At 35.0% G+C, this 20,495-nt stretch overlaps 1 protein-coding gene across 1 annotated transcript in view; it reads right to left on the bottom strand.

The window, feature by feature from the left end:
- MEMO1 (mediator of cell motility 1) overlaps window positions 1–20,495 on the bottom strand; it is a 123,482-nt gene that overhangs the window by 26,955 nt on the left and 76,032 nt on the right. The window contains 2 exon segments of the mRNA XM_047744152.1: window positions 4,654–4,796; window positions 18,674–18,785. Coding sequence (XP_047600108.1) covers window positions 4,654–4,796; window positions 18,674–18,785 — 255 coding nt within the window.

Here is a 20,495-nt window from a genome sequence, read left to right on the forward strand (position 1 = left end):
TTGGAAAGTTGATTTTAAAGCCCCCAAAAAGATTAGTGAACAAAACAGACTTTCAGACATATGTCCAGTAAAAATTGTACTGTTACACATTCACTTAATCACTTTATGTTTATATGTTAAAGCATTTTCAATTATTTGAGTTAATCCTCACAACAACCTATGAGATAGATTATTAGGTCATTCCACACTAAGGACATTCATAATTGAAATCGTGAAAAACTACAGTCCTTTCATTCTAAAGTCTTAGTTATAATGAGAAAAGAAAAAAAAAAGTATTAGCCTTCCCTCAAAAGATCAAAAACCTAAGTATGTGTAATTAGTATGTATAAAATTTGAGAAGACAAATATGAAAGCTTGGATGAGATGTATTTCAGGAATTAGCTAACTTATACTCAAACCAATTGAAATTATTTAGAAAATAATAACACCCTAGTACCTAAGAGACTAGCAACAGAAAGGAAAAAAGAGCAGGCATGCATAATCACTTGTTATGGAAAATTAAACTAGAAATCTGAATAAAGATATAAATTCATAAATATTCTGGGGAATGCTACTTTTGATAGGTGACACAAATAAAAGAAGAAATTATATAAACCTATACAAATAAAAGTTCCTATGTAAAAATCCAAAACTGCTGAATTGAGTGCAGTAAAATTTATTCGTATTTAATAAAATAATTTATCATTAACATTTACCAAGTAAATTTACTAAAGTCAATTTGTACTTAAAACCACCATAAAAAGAGGGGCGCCTGGGTGGCTCAGTGGGTTAAAGTCTCTGCTTTCGGCTCAGGTCATGATCCCAGGGTCCTGGGATCGAGCCCCGCATCGGGCTCTCTGCTTGGCAGGGAGCCTGCTTCCTCCTCTCTCTCTGCCTGCCTCTCTGCCTACCTGTGATCTCTGTCTGTCAAATGAAATGAATAAAATCTTAAAAAAAAAAAAAAAACCACCATAAAAAGAAAATTAAGTAGAATGAATCAACTTTAAAAAAATCAACTTGTTAGATGCAGTTTCATTTAGAAACTTCTTAGAAGTTAATCAGAAATTATGTTAATGAAAGCTGTCAATGATCTAAATGTGAAAATATAAATTTCAAGATCAGGAAAGTACAAATATTAATATTATATATTATATATGTGGAGAAGAGCAAAGATGAAAGGAAAACAGAATGAAAATTCTACAATTAGAAAAACTAAAATAGGCCCAATAAAAATTCTCTTATATGGAGCCATCTTAGAGGAAAAAAAACTTGGTCAGAAAAAGTATGGACACAACATTACCTAACCACAGTAAAAATCAAATACTAGCAGCAAATGTCCTTCACTTATACCACAAGCCCTGGTAGTAGCAGGAAGGGCAAAATGAGGTAGTTCATAAAGTGTTACTAGGAAACATCACCCTATTGGGCTGACTAATGAATTTTCATGTGGATTAGACTAATGATAAAATAAAAGACAGGAATTGAAATGGTGAAGATTTTTTTTCTGTTAGGGTGGGGTATTCAAATGAAGGGACAGAAAGAAGGGGCATAATAGAATCTAGGTACCCATTCTCCCTTAGCTTTCTCAACCCAAAAAGAAAATTTGAGAATATTTTAATCTTTCTACTTTTTCTCTCTCTAATGTCTTTTTCAAGTCCACATAAAATTTAAATGGGATCTGAAAGATGAAAATCTTTAAAGCAAAGTACACTTAAAAAAAAGTCATTCTTGTAATGGACACTGGTTAATAAGTAAAATCAACCAGGCAAAACCCTTCCAATCACTGTCTCTATCACCAAATCTCTTGCCTTATTTTTAACAGAACCCGGACATAACAGAAATAATGACTAGAATGAAAAATGTTGTCACTGCTAGTACTCTGTTATTCAACAAAACAAATTCCACTGTAGGCATCTGAGCAATTTGTCAACTGTACCATAATCAAGTAAGTGATTTTTCTCCAAAAATCAGCTATTTAGAAATGTAAAGGATGTTGACAGCTCAACTCAATGAAACTTTTAAGATCTCTGAGTATTTGAGTAACTGAATTCTTCCTGTGAAATGATTTAGAATTCAGTGCTATCATTACTTTGATATGGTAAAATCAATCTATACAGTATCTTTAACAAAAAAGAAGAAACAGCAGAAGCAGCAGAAGCAGATGAAGAAGAAGAAGAGGAAGAACTATTAAGAAATACCCTCACAAGAAAAAGCTTGATTTTTGAAATGGGAGTATAACATTCATTAAAATTTAGAAAAGATGACCAATGCCACCAGAGCATGAAACTTGAAAAATACAAAAATTTCTAAGACATTTTATTTTAACCTATAACTAGTCAAAAATTCGTATTACTTCAGTTAGGCATATAAAATAGAAAATGAATCCTACTTTACAAGAATGATGGTTATTATTGCTATTGTAAAGGGAAACTACCAATCTTGGAATAGCATCCATGCAACACCTTCCACTTATCCCCAGATCTTCATCAAATTTCCTAACAAGAATCAGTACAGTGCTTTTCATAAGTGCAAAGTAAGCACCTAATGAGTATTGTTAGTGAGAGTGATACTAAAAAAATAAACACCTGGAAAAGTTCTATTATTTAACCACCAAATGTAAATAAAAATATGTTTTAGGCTCTGAACAATTCTCTTAACTAACACCTACCAATCTCTGAAAATTTTGAGTTCTTATTTCTAATTGTCACCAGGAAATCCTAGCTTATAATTTAAATGCCAAATTTTTCTACAGCACAGGAGATCGAAAGGCCTAAATAACTTTCCAAGAACCTAGGCAGAATACAAAACAAAATTCATCTTTCTCTCTCAATATTGTACTTAAATACAGTACTTGGATTAGGGCTTATTTGCTTTAGAATTCATTCATGAAACAAAAAAAATGATTCAACAGACAAGAGCAATTTTAAAGCATCTACGGATTTTTGTGTGATTTATGCTGTGATTGCACATGGTACCCCATCTTGAGGGAGAACCCAGATTCTAAAGAACAATATCAGAGGAACTAATTATTTAAATCTAAAAGCAATTTGAAGTGATTCATAAAAGCCTTAAAAATGAAGAGGGACGAGACACATGCTTCAAGAATTTTTAATTCTAAAACATATGGATATATGCTTTATTACCAACATAAATTCACAATACTAAGAAAATACCCTTTTTTCAACAATGATACTTCTTATTTTTTAAGATCAACTATGACTAAATATCAGAATTTCCAAGAATCTACCTAGTCCTCACATCTAAGTAATATACTTATAATCCATAAAAAATAACTTCTGCCAAAGGTAACAAACCAACTAGCCAATAGAATTGATTATTAAAGAACCCTGAGAACCCTCTTAGGGAGTTTGGCAAGGTCACATAGCTACCTGCATATCCTAAACCAGGACTTCCCAACCTCAGCACTAGGTATTTTGGGCAGGATAATTCTTTGATGAAGAGAGCTGTCCTGTGTACTAGAGGATGTTTATTTAGCAGCTTTTCTGGACTCCACTAAGTAGATGCCTAAAGCATTCCCACTTCCAACCCCCACCCCACTGTAATGACCAAAAATGTCTCCAGGCATTTCCAAATGTCCCTTCCTAAGATAATCAGCCTCAGATGAGAAATTAGTGCCTTAAACCAAAATACTTATCTATAAAGGAGGATGGCTCTCTTAAGATGGTCTCAACACCATTCACAGAGCAATGGAAGAGAAAATACCAGCCTAACCACAATAGATAAATATTGAGTCAACTCTGGTAATCAATGCTTAAGACACATAAAAGCCAGGGGTCCCTATATCTCATTGAGGATGTTTTTCTGACCATTCTAGTACTCTATCTTAAAATTTATAGTCTTGTGCCTTACATTTTCTCTATAATCAAAGAAATAACTGAAGGATGAACAGGTATTGGCATCCTCCGGCCAATGAGAGAAGTCCTAAAAGGAACAGGATTCAAAAATATTCTAGAACAGCCATGGATAAGGGAGAGCAAACTGTATTCAAAGAATCAAAATATAAAATTTATTCAAAGAGGCGTTCACAAATGTCTTTCTTTATCATCGGTTCACTGTGAAGTTTCCTTTCTCTTCTTATTCACAAAATAACAAAAATCACCTAAGAGTCCTCACCCTTATAAACCATTACCAATGAAGACCACAATGCTAATAGCCCACATGTTACATTCTGGGAGGGTAGCTCTAAACTGATGGCAAAAATTAAGTACCAAAGGAAAAGTAGAAAGAAAAAAAACACTAATTACAGAAAAGGAAATGTGGAAAAGGACTGGCATAGCACACAGTGCTCTTTTACCTTCTAAAGAAGAACATTTGTTTTATCTATGAAAAAACTAACTTCAGAGAATCTACTACACAACTCAAGTTGGAAATAGGGTTAAAAGATCTTAACTCCCACTAATATAAGTGGCTAAGCAAGGATGCCCTCACAGTGTGAATCCAATTATACCAGTCGCCTTTGGAAATGTATCCATAATCTATCATAATCTGATCCTTTTTAAAAGACTTTTTTATTCACTTTTAAACCGTTGCAGCTAAAAGTAAAACTTTCCGAGGGAAGTGATAAGGAACTGAAAATCCGAGCTTAGAGTGAAAAGATACCATTAACCACAAGTATATATTATCTACCATGATATGTTAAAATCTAGAACTTACCCCAATGGCAGAAATCAGAAGAAACCACAAAGAGATTACTAGGATCCGCTAGATATTTACTGAAGAGTTTTCCGAATTCCTGTTCTTTTGACTCACTCAGAGCTCCAACCAGTACAGGAATAATGGTAAACTCATCCTTATGGCTTAAAGAAAACAGAAAAAAAAAAAAAAAGTCATTTAAGAAGTATAAGAATAAAAGTAGTTTTCCAATGTGCTGGCACTAAAAAGTGGAACATTTATTAAAAAGGGTAAGGATAAGATACATACTGTTGAATTTTTTAATCTATAAATGAAATGTTTAAAGAAGACCACTTTAAAATAAGAGAGATACAGAACACTAAAAATATCTATTTAAATTACAGAAATGTACAATACTTCTTTAGGTAAACAAAGCTATTTTACTAGCAGGTATAATAATGTCCTCCAATATAAAAATAACCCCATCAGACGATCACCAAGACAAGTCTTCTCGACTACCCATCAAAGCTACAATCATCTGCCTAATCCTTCCACAATTTTAAAAGAGCATTAAACTCTTCCTCAATATTTTAATCTTATCTGTTACAAATACCACCACTTCTGGCACTTTATAAACCTGCCAAGTGAGACCTACAAACTTAATCTTGGCTCCCATAAGATACACCAACTGCACCTTAAACCTACACTAATACACAGATACAGGACAGCCTGACGATACCACTCAAATTTCACTGGCATCTTGGGTGGACATAGAATTCAAGGAAGTAGGTATTAATTTCTAGCAGCAAGAAAAAGACACCAAACCCACCCACAATGTTTATGACATTTCCACAAGTCCCTTTTTCACTCTACAGATTGACAGATTTATGGAAAAGGAACAGAGCAGATTAATAAAGAATAACTATCATGGGCTATAGACATAGACGTTCATCCAAAACCTTTTAAAATTTTCATTGCAGTGAAATTTTACTTACATATATTCAATACTATTTATATTCTAAATGATCCCAGATTGGAATTTTAGAAGCGTGAGTCATTTTTGTCTGACTTGTGCTGAACAGGACTTAAAAAAAAAAAAAAAAATCACCATTATAATAAATGCTTTTTAATATGTTAATCTGACACTTAACTGATGTAGGACAAACAGAATTCATAAAAAGGTTTTTAAAAATACTAAATTTAAGTTTATTCCCAAAGTAAGTGTTAGCCCAGCTTCATAGAGCTACAGCCAGGGCACCCAAGCACCTCCCCCAGAAAGACCCCCTTACCCTTGTCAATTGCGAAATAAACAGATCATACAGATCTCCAGTCCCTCTGCAATGCAGGGGCTTCTTGGGCAGAATCTGCATCTATGGAGTAAGAAAAAAAGAGGAAGCTGGCAGAGGAAGCTGCCATGGAATATCTCCTTCTCTGACTCTTACCAGTTTGCTGAACAACTGCATGAATGAACAGGGGCTCCTCAATAAGTTAAGAGTGATTATCATTCAAAAGGCAAGAATCTGGGCTCTAGTAAAAATTCAAGAAGACTGCTATGACTTGTTCTAACTTCAAGTACTATCTATATAAATAAATAAACTAAGATCATCAAGGAGTATGTAAGTAATTATGACATGGTAGGGATGCAGTTACATAAGAGTATAAAAAAGAAGTCAGAGGAAATCGGTTCAAGTACCATCTCCATCACATAATAAAAGTTGAGAGGGTGGGTAAATTACTAAATACTTAAAAATGTATTTTCTTATCTGTAAAATGATCATAATTACAATATCTATTTTCTAAAATTGCTACAAAGTGAGAAACACTACTGGAAAATACTTTGTCAACAATTGGTGGCTCACCCTAAAGAAATAATAACGTGTCTACTATTCTACAGAGCCACCAGCATTCCCTTACCCTTAGCCTCAGCCTGCAAATCTGTCTACACAGAGGTAAAAAGCTCATACTACTTAGAAATCTAAGCTTTGAATCAAGATCTATCCATCAACTCCTTGTCATTTCTTTAAAAAAAAAAAAATCTACTTCTGGTTCTGTATTTCCACAAACTATGAATTAGAAAAAAGAGCATTTGGCTTTGAAATGTAATATTCCTAGATTTTAGAATTCAAGTTGTCAGGTTGGACTTCCCCAATAGAAGGTGTACAAAATCTCACCCTCAAAAAATAATTATAAAATTGTCAAAAAAAAAAAAAAAAAACAAAAACAACCATTTTGTGCTCTAGAAATTAACCAAAGACAAAAAACACAACAAGAATTGTTTATTCATGTAAAATAAGTGACCTTCTTAGGAAGAACAGTGGGAGTCTGGCATCTTACCAGGAGCATTCTCTATCCCCCTGCCCCACTCCACCAGCATGGTGGGGTTGGCTGTGAAAGCCAGCAGCTTTACTTGCCGAAGGAAGCTGACTTTGATTTGGAGCAGAGAGCAGAAAACTCACAACCAGCAGGAAACAGAAAAGCCTATAGCTCTCATAGCCTAAGATTACCATAACAGTGGAGGCAAGCCACAAACCTGAGGACTACCTAGAAATTTAACATGGAAATTCTGCAAAGGAGACAGCCACAGAAGGACCCAATAAATTCACATATTCCGAGAAGATGATTGATGTCCTCCACATAACTCCTTCTGACTAGAAGGGAAAAGCACATATGTGCCGGGGAAACCCATAAGGTTCCAAGCTCCCCCAAAATGCCAGCTAATCAGGAGGGTGAGAGCACGCCCAAGGGAAAGTGGAGACCTGAGAGCAACATCACACATCCCAGGCTGTCTGGAAATCCACATGCACACTCAGAGTGACCGGAGAAGACCCAACAGAAATGAAAGGAGGCAAGCTAGAAAATGGCCCAAATTTTGAATATGCTCCCCAAACTATACCCAATCCACCAGCAGAGGATGAAAGCCTTACTGGCTCACAGTGTTCAGTCACAACCTCCAACCAATCATTACTGAAGCACTAAGTAATGCAGACACAGAGGTAAACTCTAGAAAGCCAAATTATAAGAAATTTTTAAAAGCTGAGAAGATACATCAGTAGCCACAATTTTGGGAGAGAGAAATTCTGCAGATAAGGGCAACAAAGTTACTTAAAAAAAAAGAAAAAAGTAAATGAATGAATGAATGAACAAATGGAACAACTACCACCACCACTACTACCTGCAGAAAATTTTAATAAAACCAGAATCAAGTTGCTATAATACAAATTTTTAGAAGTCAGTTTTAAGAAAAAATTATGAGCTACAAAAACAGGAAAGTATAAAACATTCTCAGGGGAAAAAGAAAAAAAAAAAGTAGCCAATAGAAGCTGTATCCATGTGGGACCAGATATAGCAAAAACTTCAAAATAATTATATGTTCAAAAAAATCAAGGAAACCTATGCTTTAAAAAGTTAAAATATGGCAATGACTAAATAATAGTAAATATCAACAAAGATATGCAAGCTATTAAAAGAACTAAATGGAAATTTTAGAGTTAAAAAGTACAGCAAATGAAATTTGCTAGATGGTCTAAAAATATTACAAAAAGAATCTGTGAAATTAAAGATAAGTCATCCAACTTGTAGAGAGAAAAAAAAGGGACTGAAGAAAAATGAACAGAGCACTGGACACCTGGAAGATAACATCAAACATACTAGGATGTGAACAACGGGAGTTCCAAAAAAAGGTACAGTAAAACTGTAAGAAGAAATAATGGCTGATCAAAAAAAATGAAATTTCGCCATTTGCAACAACATGGATGGAACTAGAGGGTATTATGCTAAGCAAAATAAGTCAATCAGAGAAAGACAAGCATCATATGATTTTGCTAATATGAGGAATGTGAGAAACTAGACAGAGGATCATAGGGGAAGGGAGGGAAAAATGAAACAAGATGAAACCAGAGAGGGAGACAAGTCATAAGACACTCTCAATCTCAGGAAACAAAATGAGGGTTGCTGGAGGGGAGTGGGATGGGAGGGATTGGGAGGCTGGGTGATGGACACTGGGGAGGGTACGTGCTATGGTGAATGCTGTGAATTGTATAAGACTGATGAATCACAGACCTGCACCCCTGAAACAAAAATATATAATAACTAAAAAAAGAAATAATGGTTGAAAACATTCCAAATTTCATGAAAAATATTAATCTACAGTTCTAAGAGATTCAACAATCCACAGCAGGATAAGCACAAAGAGATCCCCATCTAGATACACTATAATGAAACTGATGAAAACCAAAGACAAGGAGAAAATCTTAAAAGCAGCAAAGAAAATGACCCATTATTTACAGGATAGTGTTTTCAATAAATGGTACTGGAATAACTGAATATCCATATTTTAAAAAGTGAACTTAGACCTTTACCTCCTACCACACACAAGAATTAACTCAAATTCAGTAACAGACATAACTATAAGAGCTAAAATAATAACTCTTCTTTTTAAAGAGTCCATAAAGTAAATAGTAAAGTAAATATTTTAGGTTTTGGGGGACATACAATCTCCCTAATTACTTAACTGTCACTATAAAGAGAAAGCAGCCACAGATGATATGTAAATGAGTGGGTATGGATGGCTATAGCCTAATGAAACATTTACAATAACAAGTGGTGGGCCAGATGTGGTCTGCAGACTATAGTTTGCTGATTCCTGTTCAAGAACAGAAAATATCTGTGACCCTGAATTAGACAAAGATTTTTTAAATAAGATATCAAAAGCTAAATCCACACAAGAAAAAAAAAAGATAAAATGAATTCATCAAAAACTTTTGCTCTTCAACAAAGCAAGATGACCTGTATCTAGAATATGTAAAATCTCTTACAACTCAGTAAGAAGACAAATTATCAAATTTAAACTGGGGCAAAATATATGAACAGATATTTCACAAGAGAAGACATACAAATGACTAAAAACCACACTGAAAAGTTGCTCAACATCATGAGTCACTGGGAAGATGAGATTTAACACCAAATGAGGTTACACTATATACATCTATCAGAAGGGCTGACTGTAACAGGTATTGGCCAGAATGGGAGACACTAGAACTCTCACACATTGCTTCTGGAATATAAAATGGGGCCATCGCTTTAGAAAATAGTCTGGCAGTTTCTGAAAGTTAAAACAGAGATTCATATGACCAGACATATCATTCCTAAGTATCAATTCAAGAGAAATGAAAACATGTGTTCACATAAAGACTTGTACAAGAATCTTTGTAACATTATTCCTAATAGCCAAAAATGGAAATGATCTAAATGTCCATCTACGGGTGAATGGATAAACAAAATATGGTATATTCACATAATGTAATAACGATTTGGCAATAAAAAGGAATGAACTATTGACATATACCATAACATGGATGAAGCTCAAAAACAGTATGCTAAAGTGAAAAAGGACAGATACGAAAAACATTTCATAGGATTCCACTTATGTGAAATTTCCAGAAAATACAATGTATAGAGACAGAAAGCAGATAAATGGTTGCTTAAGATTCAGAGCCAGAGGGGCACCTGAGTGGCTCAGTAGATTAAGCTTCTGCTTTTGGCTCAGGTCATGATCCAGGGTCCTGGAATGGAGCCCCACATCAGGCTCCCTGCTCAGCAGGGAGCCAGCATCTCCCTCTCCATCTGCCCCTCCCCCAGCTCATGCTCACTCGCACGCTCTCTCTCTCTCTCTCTCTCTCTTCCTCTTTCAAAAAAATAAAATCTTTAAAAAAAAAAAAAAAGATTGAGAGTCAGAGCCACAACTGCCCTCAAATACACACAGGGCTTCTTTTTTGTGTAATGAAAATATTCTCAAACTAGATGATGAGAATGATTGCACAACTCTACTACTAAGAATTGCGGAGTTGTACTCTTATGTGAGTGAATTTTATAGGATGTAAATCATACTTCAATAGAGCTGTTAAAAGAAAAAAAAAAAGAAAATCCATCCTTGCCCCTTGCAAGCTGTGCTACCTGCAGCAGGTTACCTAAAACTGCCCTAAGCCTCAATCTGGTCATCAGTAAAAACAGAGTTAATAATACTTACCTTACTTACAAGGCTCTAATGAGCACTTTAGTAATGTAGAGGAAAGTTTTAGCGCTTTTTCTATCCTATACCTTAAACCATACTGCAGAAAATTAATATATCCAAGATGTGTAACAGACTAAGAAGAACTGAAATCCCAGAACCCTGAGAACTAAGATTAAGATTTAAGTCATTAGAAGTCTCCACTGCTTCATCAGTTAAGTGAATCTAATCAGATTATCAAAATGAATTTCAAAGGTTAGATAGCTTTCTTAATTTTCATCTGAGTAAGAATACTGAGAAAAAAGGTTTATACAAGGGCAGCGTATTTCAGGTACCACCCAACCATCTGAAGCAAAATAACCTTATAAATAGGTTAAGCTTGCTGTCAAAATAATAAACTCTGATATTTTATTAGGAACAAGTCAACATTTCCATGCCCTATATTCTCTTATTTCTGGCCTTACCATCTCTGATAATGCCATATTAGGCCTTTCACTTCTGCATGACCTTAAAATCATGATAATCTCCCACACAGAAACATTTACCAAGTTCTACAGACTCTAACCTTCCAAAGTCTCCCACCATCTGCTCAGACTGCTACTCATTTAACCACTATAAAAGGTTTTTTAAAAAGTACTATAATTTGGGCACCTGGGTGGCTCAGTGGGTTAAAGCCTCTGCCTTCAGCTCGGGTCATGGTCCTGGGGTCCTGGGATTAAGACCCACATCTGGCTCTCTGCCCAGCAGGGAGCCTGTTTGCTCCTCTCTCTCTCTCTGCCTGCCTCTCTGCCTACTTGTGATCTCTATCTGTCAAATAAATAAATAAATCTTTAAAAAAATATATAATTGATATGTTGAGAGGAAAAAATGGAATCATATAAAATGCTCAATCAAAACCACAAAAGGCAGAATAACAGAAAAAAAAAATAAAGAACGAGGGTAATAAGTAGAAAGCAGTAACAAATATGAGAGATATTAATCCAACTATATCAATAATCCTTTAATAGGTGAATGGATAAACTGTGATACATCTATAAAACAGAATATTCCTCAGCAATAAAGAGAAATAAGCTATCAAGCCAAAAAAAGGCATGGAAGAATCTTGAAAGTATATTATTAAGTTAAAGAAGCCAACCTGAAAAGGCTGCATACTGTATGATTCCCATTAAATGACTTTCCAGAAACTATATTACTGTATACTACAGAGAGAGTAGAAAAGGAAGTGGGTACCAGGGAATGGTTGGGGGGAATGAAGAGGGAGAGGATGAACAGGAAAAGTACAGGGGATTTTTTAGGATAGTGAAATGATTCTGTATGGTACTATAATGGTAGATAACAAATACTTCAGGCATTTGGTAAAACCCATAAACTATGTAACACCAAAAGGGAACCCTAATTAAACTATGGACCTAGTTATTAATAATGTAACAACGCTTCTTCATCAACTATAACAAATGTACCATACTAACACAAGATGTTAAGAACAGGGAAAAACTGTTCAGTTAATAATAATTAATACCATACGAAGCCATCTTATAGTGGTCTTCTCACTCAGGGAAGTCAAACATACAATCAATATGGGTAAACATAAGAATTACAAGACTGCAGCTTATCAATCTGGGTAAACTGCATAAAATCAAGTTGCTCTTTTTTACTAATAGTCTAAGTACTCCAAGACTCATCAAATCCTAACCACACTGAATTTCTAAGATTGGCTAGAACCTAAAGCAGAAGACGGAACATATCTAAATACACTGTACCGTACTTTGAAGTTGTCTGAGTTCCAAATTATTAGCAGTAACAAAAAGTATTAAATGGCCAAGAAGATAATGATGATACTTTCATAGTGAACAGGAACAGTTTTGTAGTGCCATATTCCTCAATGAAACACTTTCAAAGTTACTAAAGCATCTTATTTACTCTGCATGTTTTTCTGAACAAAAAGTAGTGAAGTTGAGGGAAAGGAATTGTTTTATATCTAGACTGTGATGAATATATACAACTCTGAATTTGTCAATACTCATAGAATTCCTATGCCTTAAAGAGTCCATTTTGGGGCGCCTGGGTGGCTCAGTGGGTTAAAGTCTCTGCCTTCAGCTCAGGTCATGTTCCCAGGGTCCTGAGATGGAGCCCCACATCAGGCTTTCTGCTCAGCAGGGAGCCTGCTTCCCTCCCTCTCTCTCTCTCTGCCTCTCCGCCTACTTGTGATCTCTACCTGTCAAATAAATAAATAAAGTCTTTAAAAAAAAAAAAAGTCTTAAAAAAAAAGTACATTTTACTGCATATAAATTACCCAAAACAATTCATTAAAATTTTAAACTGTAAACAAACAGTAAACAGGAATGGGAATGATACAGAGAGAGGAACACGTGGGGGGATGTTAAAGGTAATTAAACAAGAAAAAAGAAGTATAAAATGCTATTAATCCAGTGCTATTAATATTCAGAGTTAACCAGTTGTTTTTCAAGATAGATGGTTTCTACATATCCTAACTTAACTCTCTCAGTACAATTACAAGCAATGCAAAATTATGCATTTCAATAGTAAAGGTAATATATGGAAAACAGGATCAGAATAAAGTATGCAAGATATTATCTCTTATTTACATATTTTAATCTACACAAATCAGTATGTGTATATATAAATCTTACACAGATAATACAAACATAGGTACATATATATGTTAGTATATACATGACAATTTTTACTATCAAATGAACACTGGTTAGTGAACACTGGTTTACTATCAAAGGAACACTGGCAGAGAGGCTTTAATTCTCCATTTTATTCTTCTTGATGCTGTTTACATTTTCAAGCCACGTACAGTACTGTACAAGTATTTTTTTAATGACAATAGGGTTAACTAAGCAAGGAGATTACGGGTCATTTCATGTTTTCACCTTTATACTACTCATTATTTCTTTTAAAAGTTCTAATGAATCTTATCTTTTAAATCTATTTAAGATAACAGAGAATTATAAAGACTACCTTAGGTATTTAATTTAAAAATCTGTAATGACTACAGTGAAAACAATGAAAGAAAAGTTAGAAAATTAAATGTCAACTGATGAAAGTATTATATAGACATATTCTAGAAAGTTCTATGTGTACTCAATAAATAGTAAAAATGACATGGAAATACCTTCATAATATGCAACAGAGTTAATAAGAACATTTGAACTCATTTTAGGGAAAATATTTAATATTTAATAATGGGAAGATCATTATTACTCCATTTAACAATTAATTATGAGAATCCTTTTGTGTACCAGGTCCTGTGTTAGGCACTGAAAGTACAGTGAAGACTAGCTGTCCTCGGGCAGGGAACAGATCAGGGAACTATCAAGGAAGGGCCCATATGCAGGCAATCACCAAAAGAGCTATTTAACTACAGTGGTACTGTAGCAAGCTGCCTTAAGTATAATCCCGGAAAATTCGTCCCCCTTCTGAATGCCCAGGTCACCCCTCCCATCAAAAGCAGAATCTCTTTTTCCCTCCCCTTGAACGTAGCCTTGCAATTTGCTTGGATGAGGAAAATGTGGCCTAAGTAACACTGTGCCAATTCTGATCCCACACAGTAAGATGTCTGAAAGTTTCTAGTTTTGTTTTCTTGCTGCCCTGAACTGCCATGTACTTCATGATAGTCCACGACTACCTGAGGAGAGGGACACCATGTGAAGAGAGAGGCCCTGCAGGACAATGACAACAGGTGAAATGGAGAGCACCGAGACAAGAACGAAGGTGTTTCAGTAGACAACCAGCATCGCAGCCCCAGACAAGAAGTGAGGTGAAGAAGTGACGAGCCTTCAGCCTAGTCAGCCTGCTTCACCTGGGAGCAGATGAAACAGAGACAAGTGGGCACCACTCACCCCGCCCAATTTCTAGTTCACAGAGTCATAAGCAAAAAACAAAGGCACTTTGAAGTGATTTGTTATACTGCAATAGGTACGTGAGATAAAAAGTGGTGCCTGGAAAGGGTGCTACTGGAACAGAAACCTGAAACACTGGCTTTGAGGACACTGAGACAGGCAGAAGCTGTAAGGGCAAGAAGAGACAGGGTACTCTTAGAGTGGTAAGGAAACTGCTCTACAAAGCCAGAAGAAGAGGTGCCCATATTATAAACTGGCAGAACAATTAGCATTATGATCACAAGTAAAAATAACTTAAAACATTAAAAATATACCTAACGAACCTATAGATCTAGCTAAGATCTCTAGGTAAAATATTCAAAGTGTCACTGGCTCCTTTATAGCCAAGTATGTAAAGGTAAAAGAAGAAAAACATGAGCTAAAGAATTACAAGCAGAATTTAAAGGAAATATTTCTAACCAGGAGTTGCTTGGTTGAAAAATAACTGCTTCTCATCACTAGCCTTTACAGATAGCAAAAGACTGTCAAAGAAATGACATGAAGACAAAGATCAAATCCAGAGCACTGCCAATAAATCATGGGCTCACAATCATCAAATCGAAAACTCATCTATAAAATCCTTTATTAAGACCACTGAAAGACTTAATAAGATAGGGCTTACATTCTCTCTCGGGTAGGCAAAAGGGCTTCTAAGAACCTTACAGGACCCTAAATTGGGATCCAAAGTAGAGAGAGTCCTGTCACTCACAGAACTGTGGATGTGACTATTGCCTAATGGAATGCACTTATAATCTGACACACAGAAAACCCACAATGTTTAGACTAAAACAAACATTGTCCCAAATGAAAAGAGGCCTTTAAGTTTTCAAACTGTCACATACATGAATCAGACAAAAATGACTACTCAGGTGTAAACAAGGCCCATTTCATATGGAGAAGTAAAAATGAGTCAGCAAGTAGAGGCAAAAGCCCAAAAGACCAAGCCAAGAGCTGAGAAAAGTAAAGAATTATGTAAGCACTACCAGAAGTCAGAGCCAAGACCTAATCAAAGAACATTCTCTGTTCCCTGATTAGATTTCGGAATTGCTTTGGACCAGAGGCTGCTATATGCTTCCCATTCTTTCACTCTACACTGGGAGTATCTATTGTGTGGTTAAGAATTCCTGTCTTGGGGTGCCTAGGTGGCTCAGTTGGTTAAGTGTCTGCCTTTGGCTCAGGTCATAAATCCAGGGTGCTAGGGCTGAGCTCCTCGTTGGGGCTCCCTGCTGTGTGGGGAGCTTGCTTCTCTCTCTCTCTCTCCCTCCCTCCCTCTCTCCGCCATTCCCCCTGTCTATGCTCTCTCGGTCTTTGTCAAATAAAATCTTCAAAAAAAATTTTTTTTAAATTCCTGTCTCAAAATTGTATATGGAGTGAATGGAGGGTGGGGGTGGGGTAAAACTTGTCTTCTTAGTTCACAGGTATCCAAAATCAAAAGGAGCTGTACCCAGAAATCCTCACCCACATGCTGACCTAATGTAGATCATAAAGTAAAAGACTTTGAAAATGAGGTCCTACCGAACAAGACTTCTGGTCATCTTCAGAGGACTCAGTACTGCACGTTGGAGAGACACCATACTGTCCATTAGAACAACTGTGATACAGTCCATCTGCAAAGATGGCTACCAACAATTCCTCCTATTCCTGACTTTACACATGCTACTCCTCCCATCAAGAAGTGGAATCTATTTCTACATCCCTTAAATCTTGGCTAATGTTGTGTTCTGCTTTGAAAAAGAGAATGTGATAAAAATAATGCTGTCTAGTTTCAGGCTGAGGCCTTAAGAGGCTGAGAACTTTTGCTTTTGTTCTCTGGTTACCTTAAATCACCATGTAAAGAAATCCAGGTTATTCTTCTAGATAGAAGCCAAGAAGAGAGAAAAGCCCTGGCTGATGAGCAAATAGACCACCTAGAGAAGAAATGAAGTGCCTCAGCTAAAAGCTAGCACCAAGACCATTTTGGATCAACTAGCCCCATTCAAGTTACCTAAGTCAACATCTCATGGACCAAAGCAAGGTATCCCCTGCCCAAACTCCTGACCCCAAATTTGTGAGCAATAATTTATAGAATGATAGCTGTGATTTTAAACCACTAAGTTTTGAAGCAATCTTTCACACAGTAATGGACAACTAATACAGGTAGCAAGTACAGCAAAGGCTACAAAGGAAAAGTACTAGGTATTTTCTAAGAGTCAGTATTAGAGATGCAAATGTAATCTGGGAGAGAGGGAAGATCTCTTGAGAAGTGATATACTTAACAGTGGTTATTTAATAATACTTAATAGAGGGGGAATTATGAACAAGAATTTTGGTTGATTTTAAGTTTCTGTTTTCCTAAATTTTCAACAGTACATGTTTTACTTTTGAAGTAACAACAAAAATATTATTTTGTTAAAAGTTCCTTAAGGATATTATTGGCCTTATTAAGTCTAAGATGTATTTTCTCATGATAAAATATGCAAACATTCCAAGAAATAACAAAAGTTTTCTATTATTCTATGTAATTGAAGAATGGAATGTTCTGATTGTACTAGCATTCCAGGAAATAAACAGCATATATTGGTTTAACAATTTCTAAAGGATTAGAATGTGGTAAAACACAATTAATGTAAAATTCTATTGCTTATAATTTAATATCACACTGATTTTCTGGAAACTTCTTCAGGTTTACATAATGCATCATACTTATCACTGTGAATAGATGGAAATTAAATAACCTTTTCCTAACAGAATTTAGAGTGGAAATGATCCAAAAAGATTGCCATAATAGACTAAAACCAACAAGAAAAATTAAACAGTAGTAATTGAGAGTTAAAAAGAAACCACTAAAGTACAAGAGAAAATAATCCAACTTAACTGCAGGAAAAAGACTTGGGCTTTAGCTGGCCACAAGGGTATTACTCAATAACAAGTAAGCCATATCGACACGAAAAATATTAATGTGATCTTGGACTTTATTAATACATTTAATTAACAAATATTTACTGTGAACCTATACAGTACACCATGTATTTAACTAAGAGAATAAAATGACAAGATCCAGAGAAGGAATAATCTCACCACATTAAGAACTAGTCAAACTGTATATGGAATATTAAGTCCATGTAAAGGAAATGGCTGAAAAAATTAAACAAATGTGACCTACAAAAGGAAGACTTTCTAATTTGAATATTGCCCTAAAAGAAAAAAGCTCTTTAAAAAATTCTTTCAGGGATGCCTGGGTGGCTCAGGTCATGATCCCAAGGTCCTAGGATCGAGTCCCACATGGGGCTTCTTGCTCAGCAGAGAGCCGGCTTATCCCTCTGCCTGCTGCTGCCCCTGCTTGTGCTCTCTCTTGCTCTTTCTCTCTCTCTGACAAATAAATAAAAGCTTTAAAATATTAAATAAATTAAACGAATAAATAAACTTTTTCATTTTACAAAATAAATTACTGACTACTACCTAATGGGCATTGTGCTAGGCAGTGGGATACAAGTAGAGAATAAAATAGGTTTTGTCCCTGTCCTCATCCTACTTAATAGTCTTATGGGCATCCTATCACTGGAAGACCTTTAGCAAGTACCAAATACTAATTTGTCAAGTCTATCATAAAAAATATTCACATACTTTGCATAAAGCTGAAATAAATGAGCTCCAATGTTACTTCCAAATCTAAAATTTTTGATTACTTACTTATAGCATAAAAGAATTTGTTATTCTGAGATAAATGTCTAATGAATAAAATAAAAGGCAGACACACACATACCCCCGCACTCACATATAAACACACACACAGGTTTTTAAAACATTATCACCTAATAAAAAAAAAAACCACGTCAATTCACATGTTCAGCCTTCATAGGCAAAATACTCAAAACCAACTTCAATCAACATTAGAAATATCCAATCTCAAAATTTTATATCATTTCAAATAGTAAAATTTTTTTAAGATTTCTTTGTTTTTTAGTAATCTCTAGAACCAGTGGAGGGCTCAAACTTCCAACTCTGAGATTGAAGAGCTGTAGGCTCTACCAACTGAGCCAGCCACCCCTCGAATAACAAAAAAATTTTAAAATCTCTTTATCCTAATGATTATTTTATCCAGTGAAAATAATTCCAAAGAACTTAATACTTGTGATTTCTCTGGGATTTCTTATATTAATCAATATACCTTTCCATGGCTTTAGCTGTATAAGGCAAATGCATTTCAATACTGTGTTCATCTTCATCTGTCTGCAGAGACATGCGTTCAAACATTCCTGTCTTCCATAGTTCTCCGTAAACTAAAGAGATTTCAAAATATAGTAAAACAAATATATTAATGTATATCCTTATTCTGTGAGACTCCACTCAGTAACAAAAAACTACATGCTTTGGCAAGAGACAGAAGAATCACATAATTATTTTCCTTCATTTTTATCATTAAAAAAGAAAAAAACTAGCTTTTTACAAACTAAACAAAGCAATAATACATGTGATGGCTACTCAGCATTTTCATATGTTGCACAGCTATATAAAAATAATCATTTAAAATGTTCATCAGTTCATAAAAGAACATCTAAAATCACCTCTGGGTCTAAGCTTTCCCTTGATTTCAATCAGCATATGCCAATAAGAACACAGTTGATTAGAACTCCTAGTAAAACATGGCAAAGCCCCTGCTCCACCTACTCGTGAGGCTCATAAGACAGTTTTTAAGTTTTGTTTCACTTTATTATAAAATCTGTGGGATTATTATTTCCCATCTCAGATGCCTGCCACACAAAGTACAGAAAACTCCTATTAAGCATGTTTTTTCCTTCAAAATTAAAAATTAAGCTTCTGGGACAGACCAGAACATAAATTCACCATAATACCATGCCATGAATAATTCCAAAATGATCTAGTAATTCAGACCCTTCTGATGAATTATACTTAAAAATAGATATGATATAATAAGATGAAATTTAATATGTAAAAAAGTGATATAAGAATATTTTTGTTTGTCATAGAACAAAACCATTTTTATAACTACATCCTTAATTGGGTTTACCAATATTAAAGAAACAAATGATGGCATGACTTTTTTTCTGCTCAGTTTTGCCTGATTAAAAATCACCCATTCCTTTACTAGGAAGCTATCTAAAACCAAAATTTTCTGAATGCCCCAACAAGGTTTTAAAAATAAAGTATGTTCCCTAAAAGCATCAGAGGGAGTAATAAGGCTGGTTATACTCCAGCTTCATTAGTAAAAATTATTCTAACAACAAATTACTGATAGTAACAATTAAAACCCCAAATTATGAAAAATTGGGCCCCAAAAATAAAGAAAAAGAGGTGATTGTCAATTTTGCAAATGGCTTCTTTTATCCTAGAGAAGAATTTGTTCCAAGATTTCTTGAAACAATAAGTACCCAATATACTTGAAATCTGATGTGATGAACTGGAGGAATACAAAGCAAGCTCATGAAGATGGCTTTTGAGAAGGCAAATTGAGTTCAGTTAAGGGGAAAACTCTGAGTCAATCGTGGATGGTAAGTACAAGAATATTTGTTTTGCTATTCTCTGTACAGTTCTACATTTTTAAAATGATACTCCCCACTATTCCAAAAATACTATTATAAAGCAAAAAGATTTCAATTTTCACATTCAATGTATAAAATGAGACGAACTAAATAAAAGATACATAACAAAATAAGAGATACGTTTTAAAAATAAAATACACTTAAGATTTATGAAGCACCTTTGTTTAAGTGTTTCACCCGCCCCCCATAAAAATCATCTGAGAAGAAATTAAAGCATTATCACCATGACCTATTTACAATGAGGAAAGTGATATACAGAGTCAGACTAACATGCCCAGAATCTTTCTTCAAGTTGTAGTGGGTACTAATTGCTTGTCTTCATGGTTTAGTGAGTACAAGACATTTCCCTGAATACACATGTAATATGAACAGTCTGGAGACTAGTGTCCTGAGAGATTTTTGCAGCTGGCAAAAAAACTCTGGTTGTCT

The sequence above is a fragment of the Lutra lutra genome, chromosome 9, assembly GCF_902655055.1.
Source record: "Lutra lutra chromosome 9, mLutLut1.2, whole genome shotgun sequence".
Taxonomy (NCBI): Eukaryota; Metazoa; Chordata; class Mammalia; order Carnivora; family Mustelidae; genus Lutra; species Lutra lutra.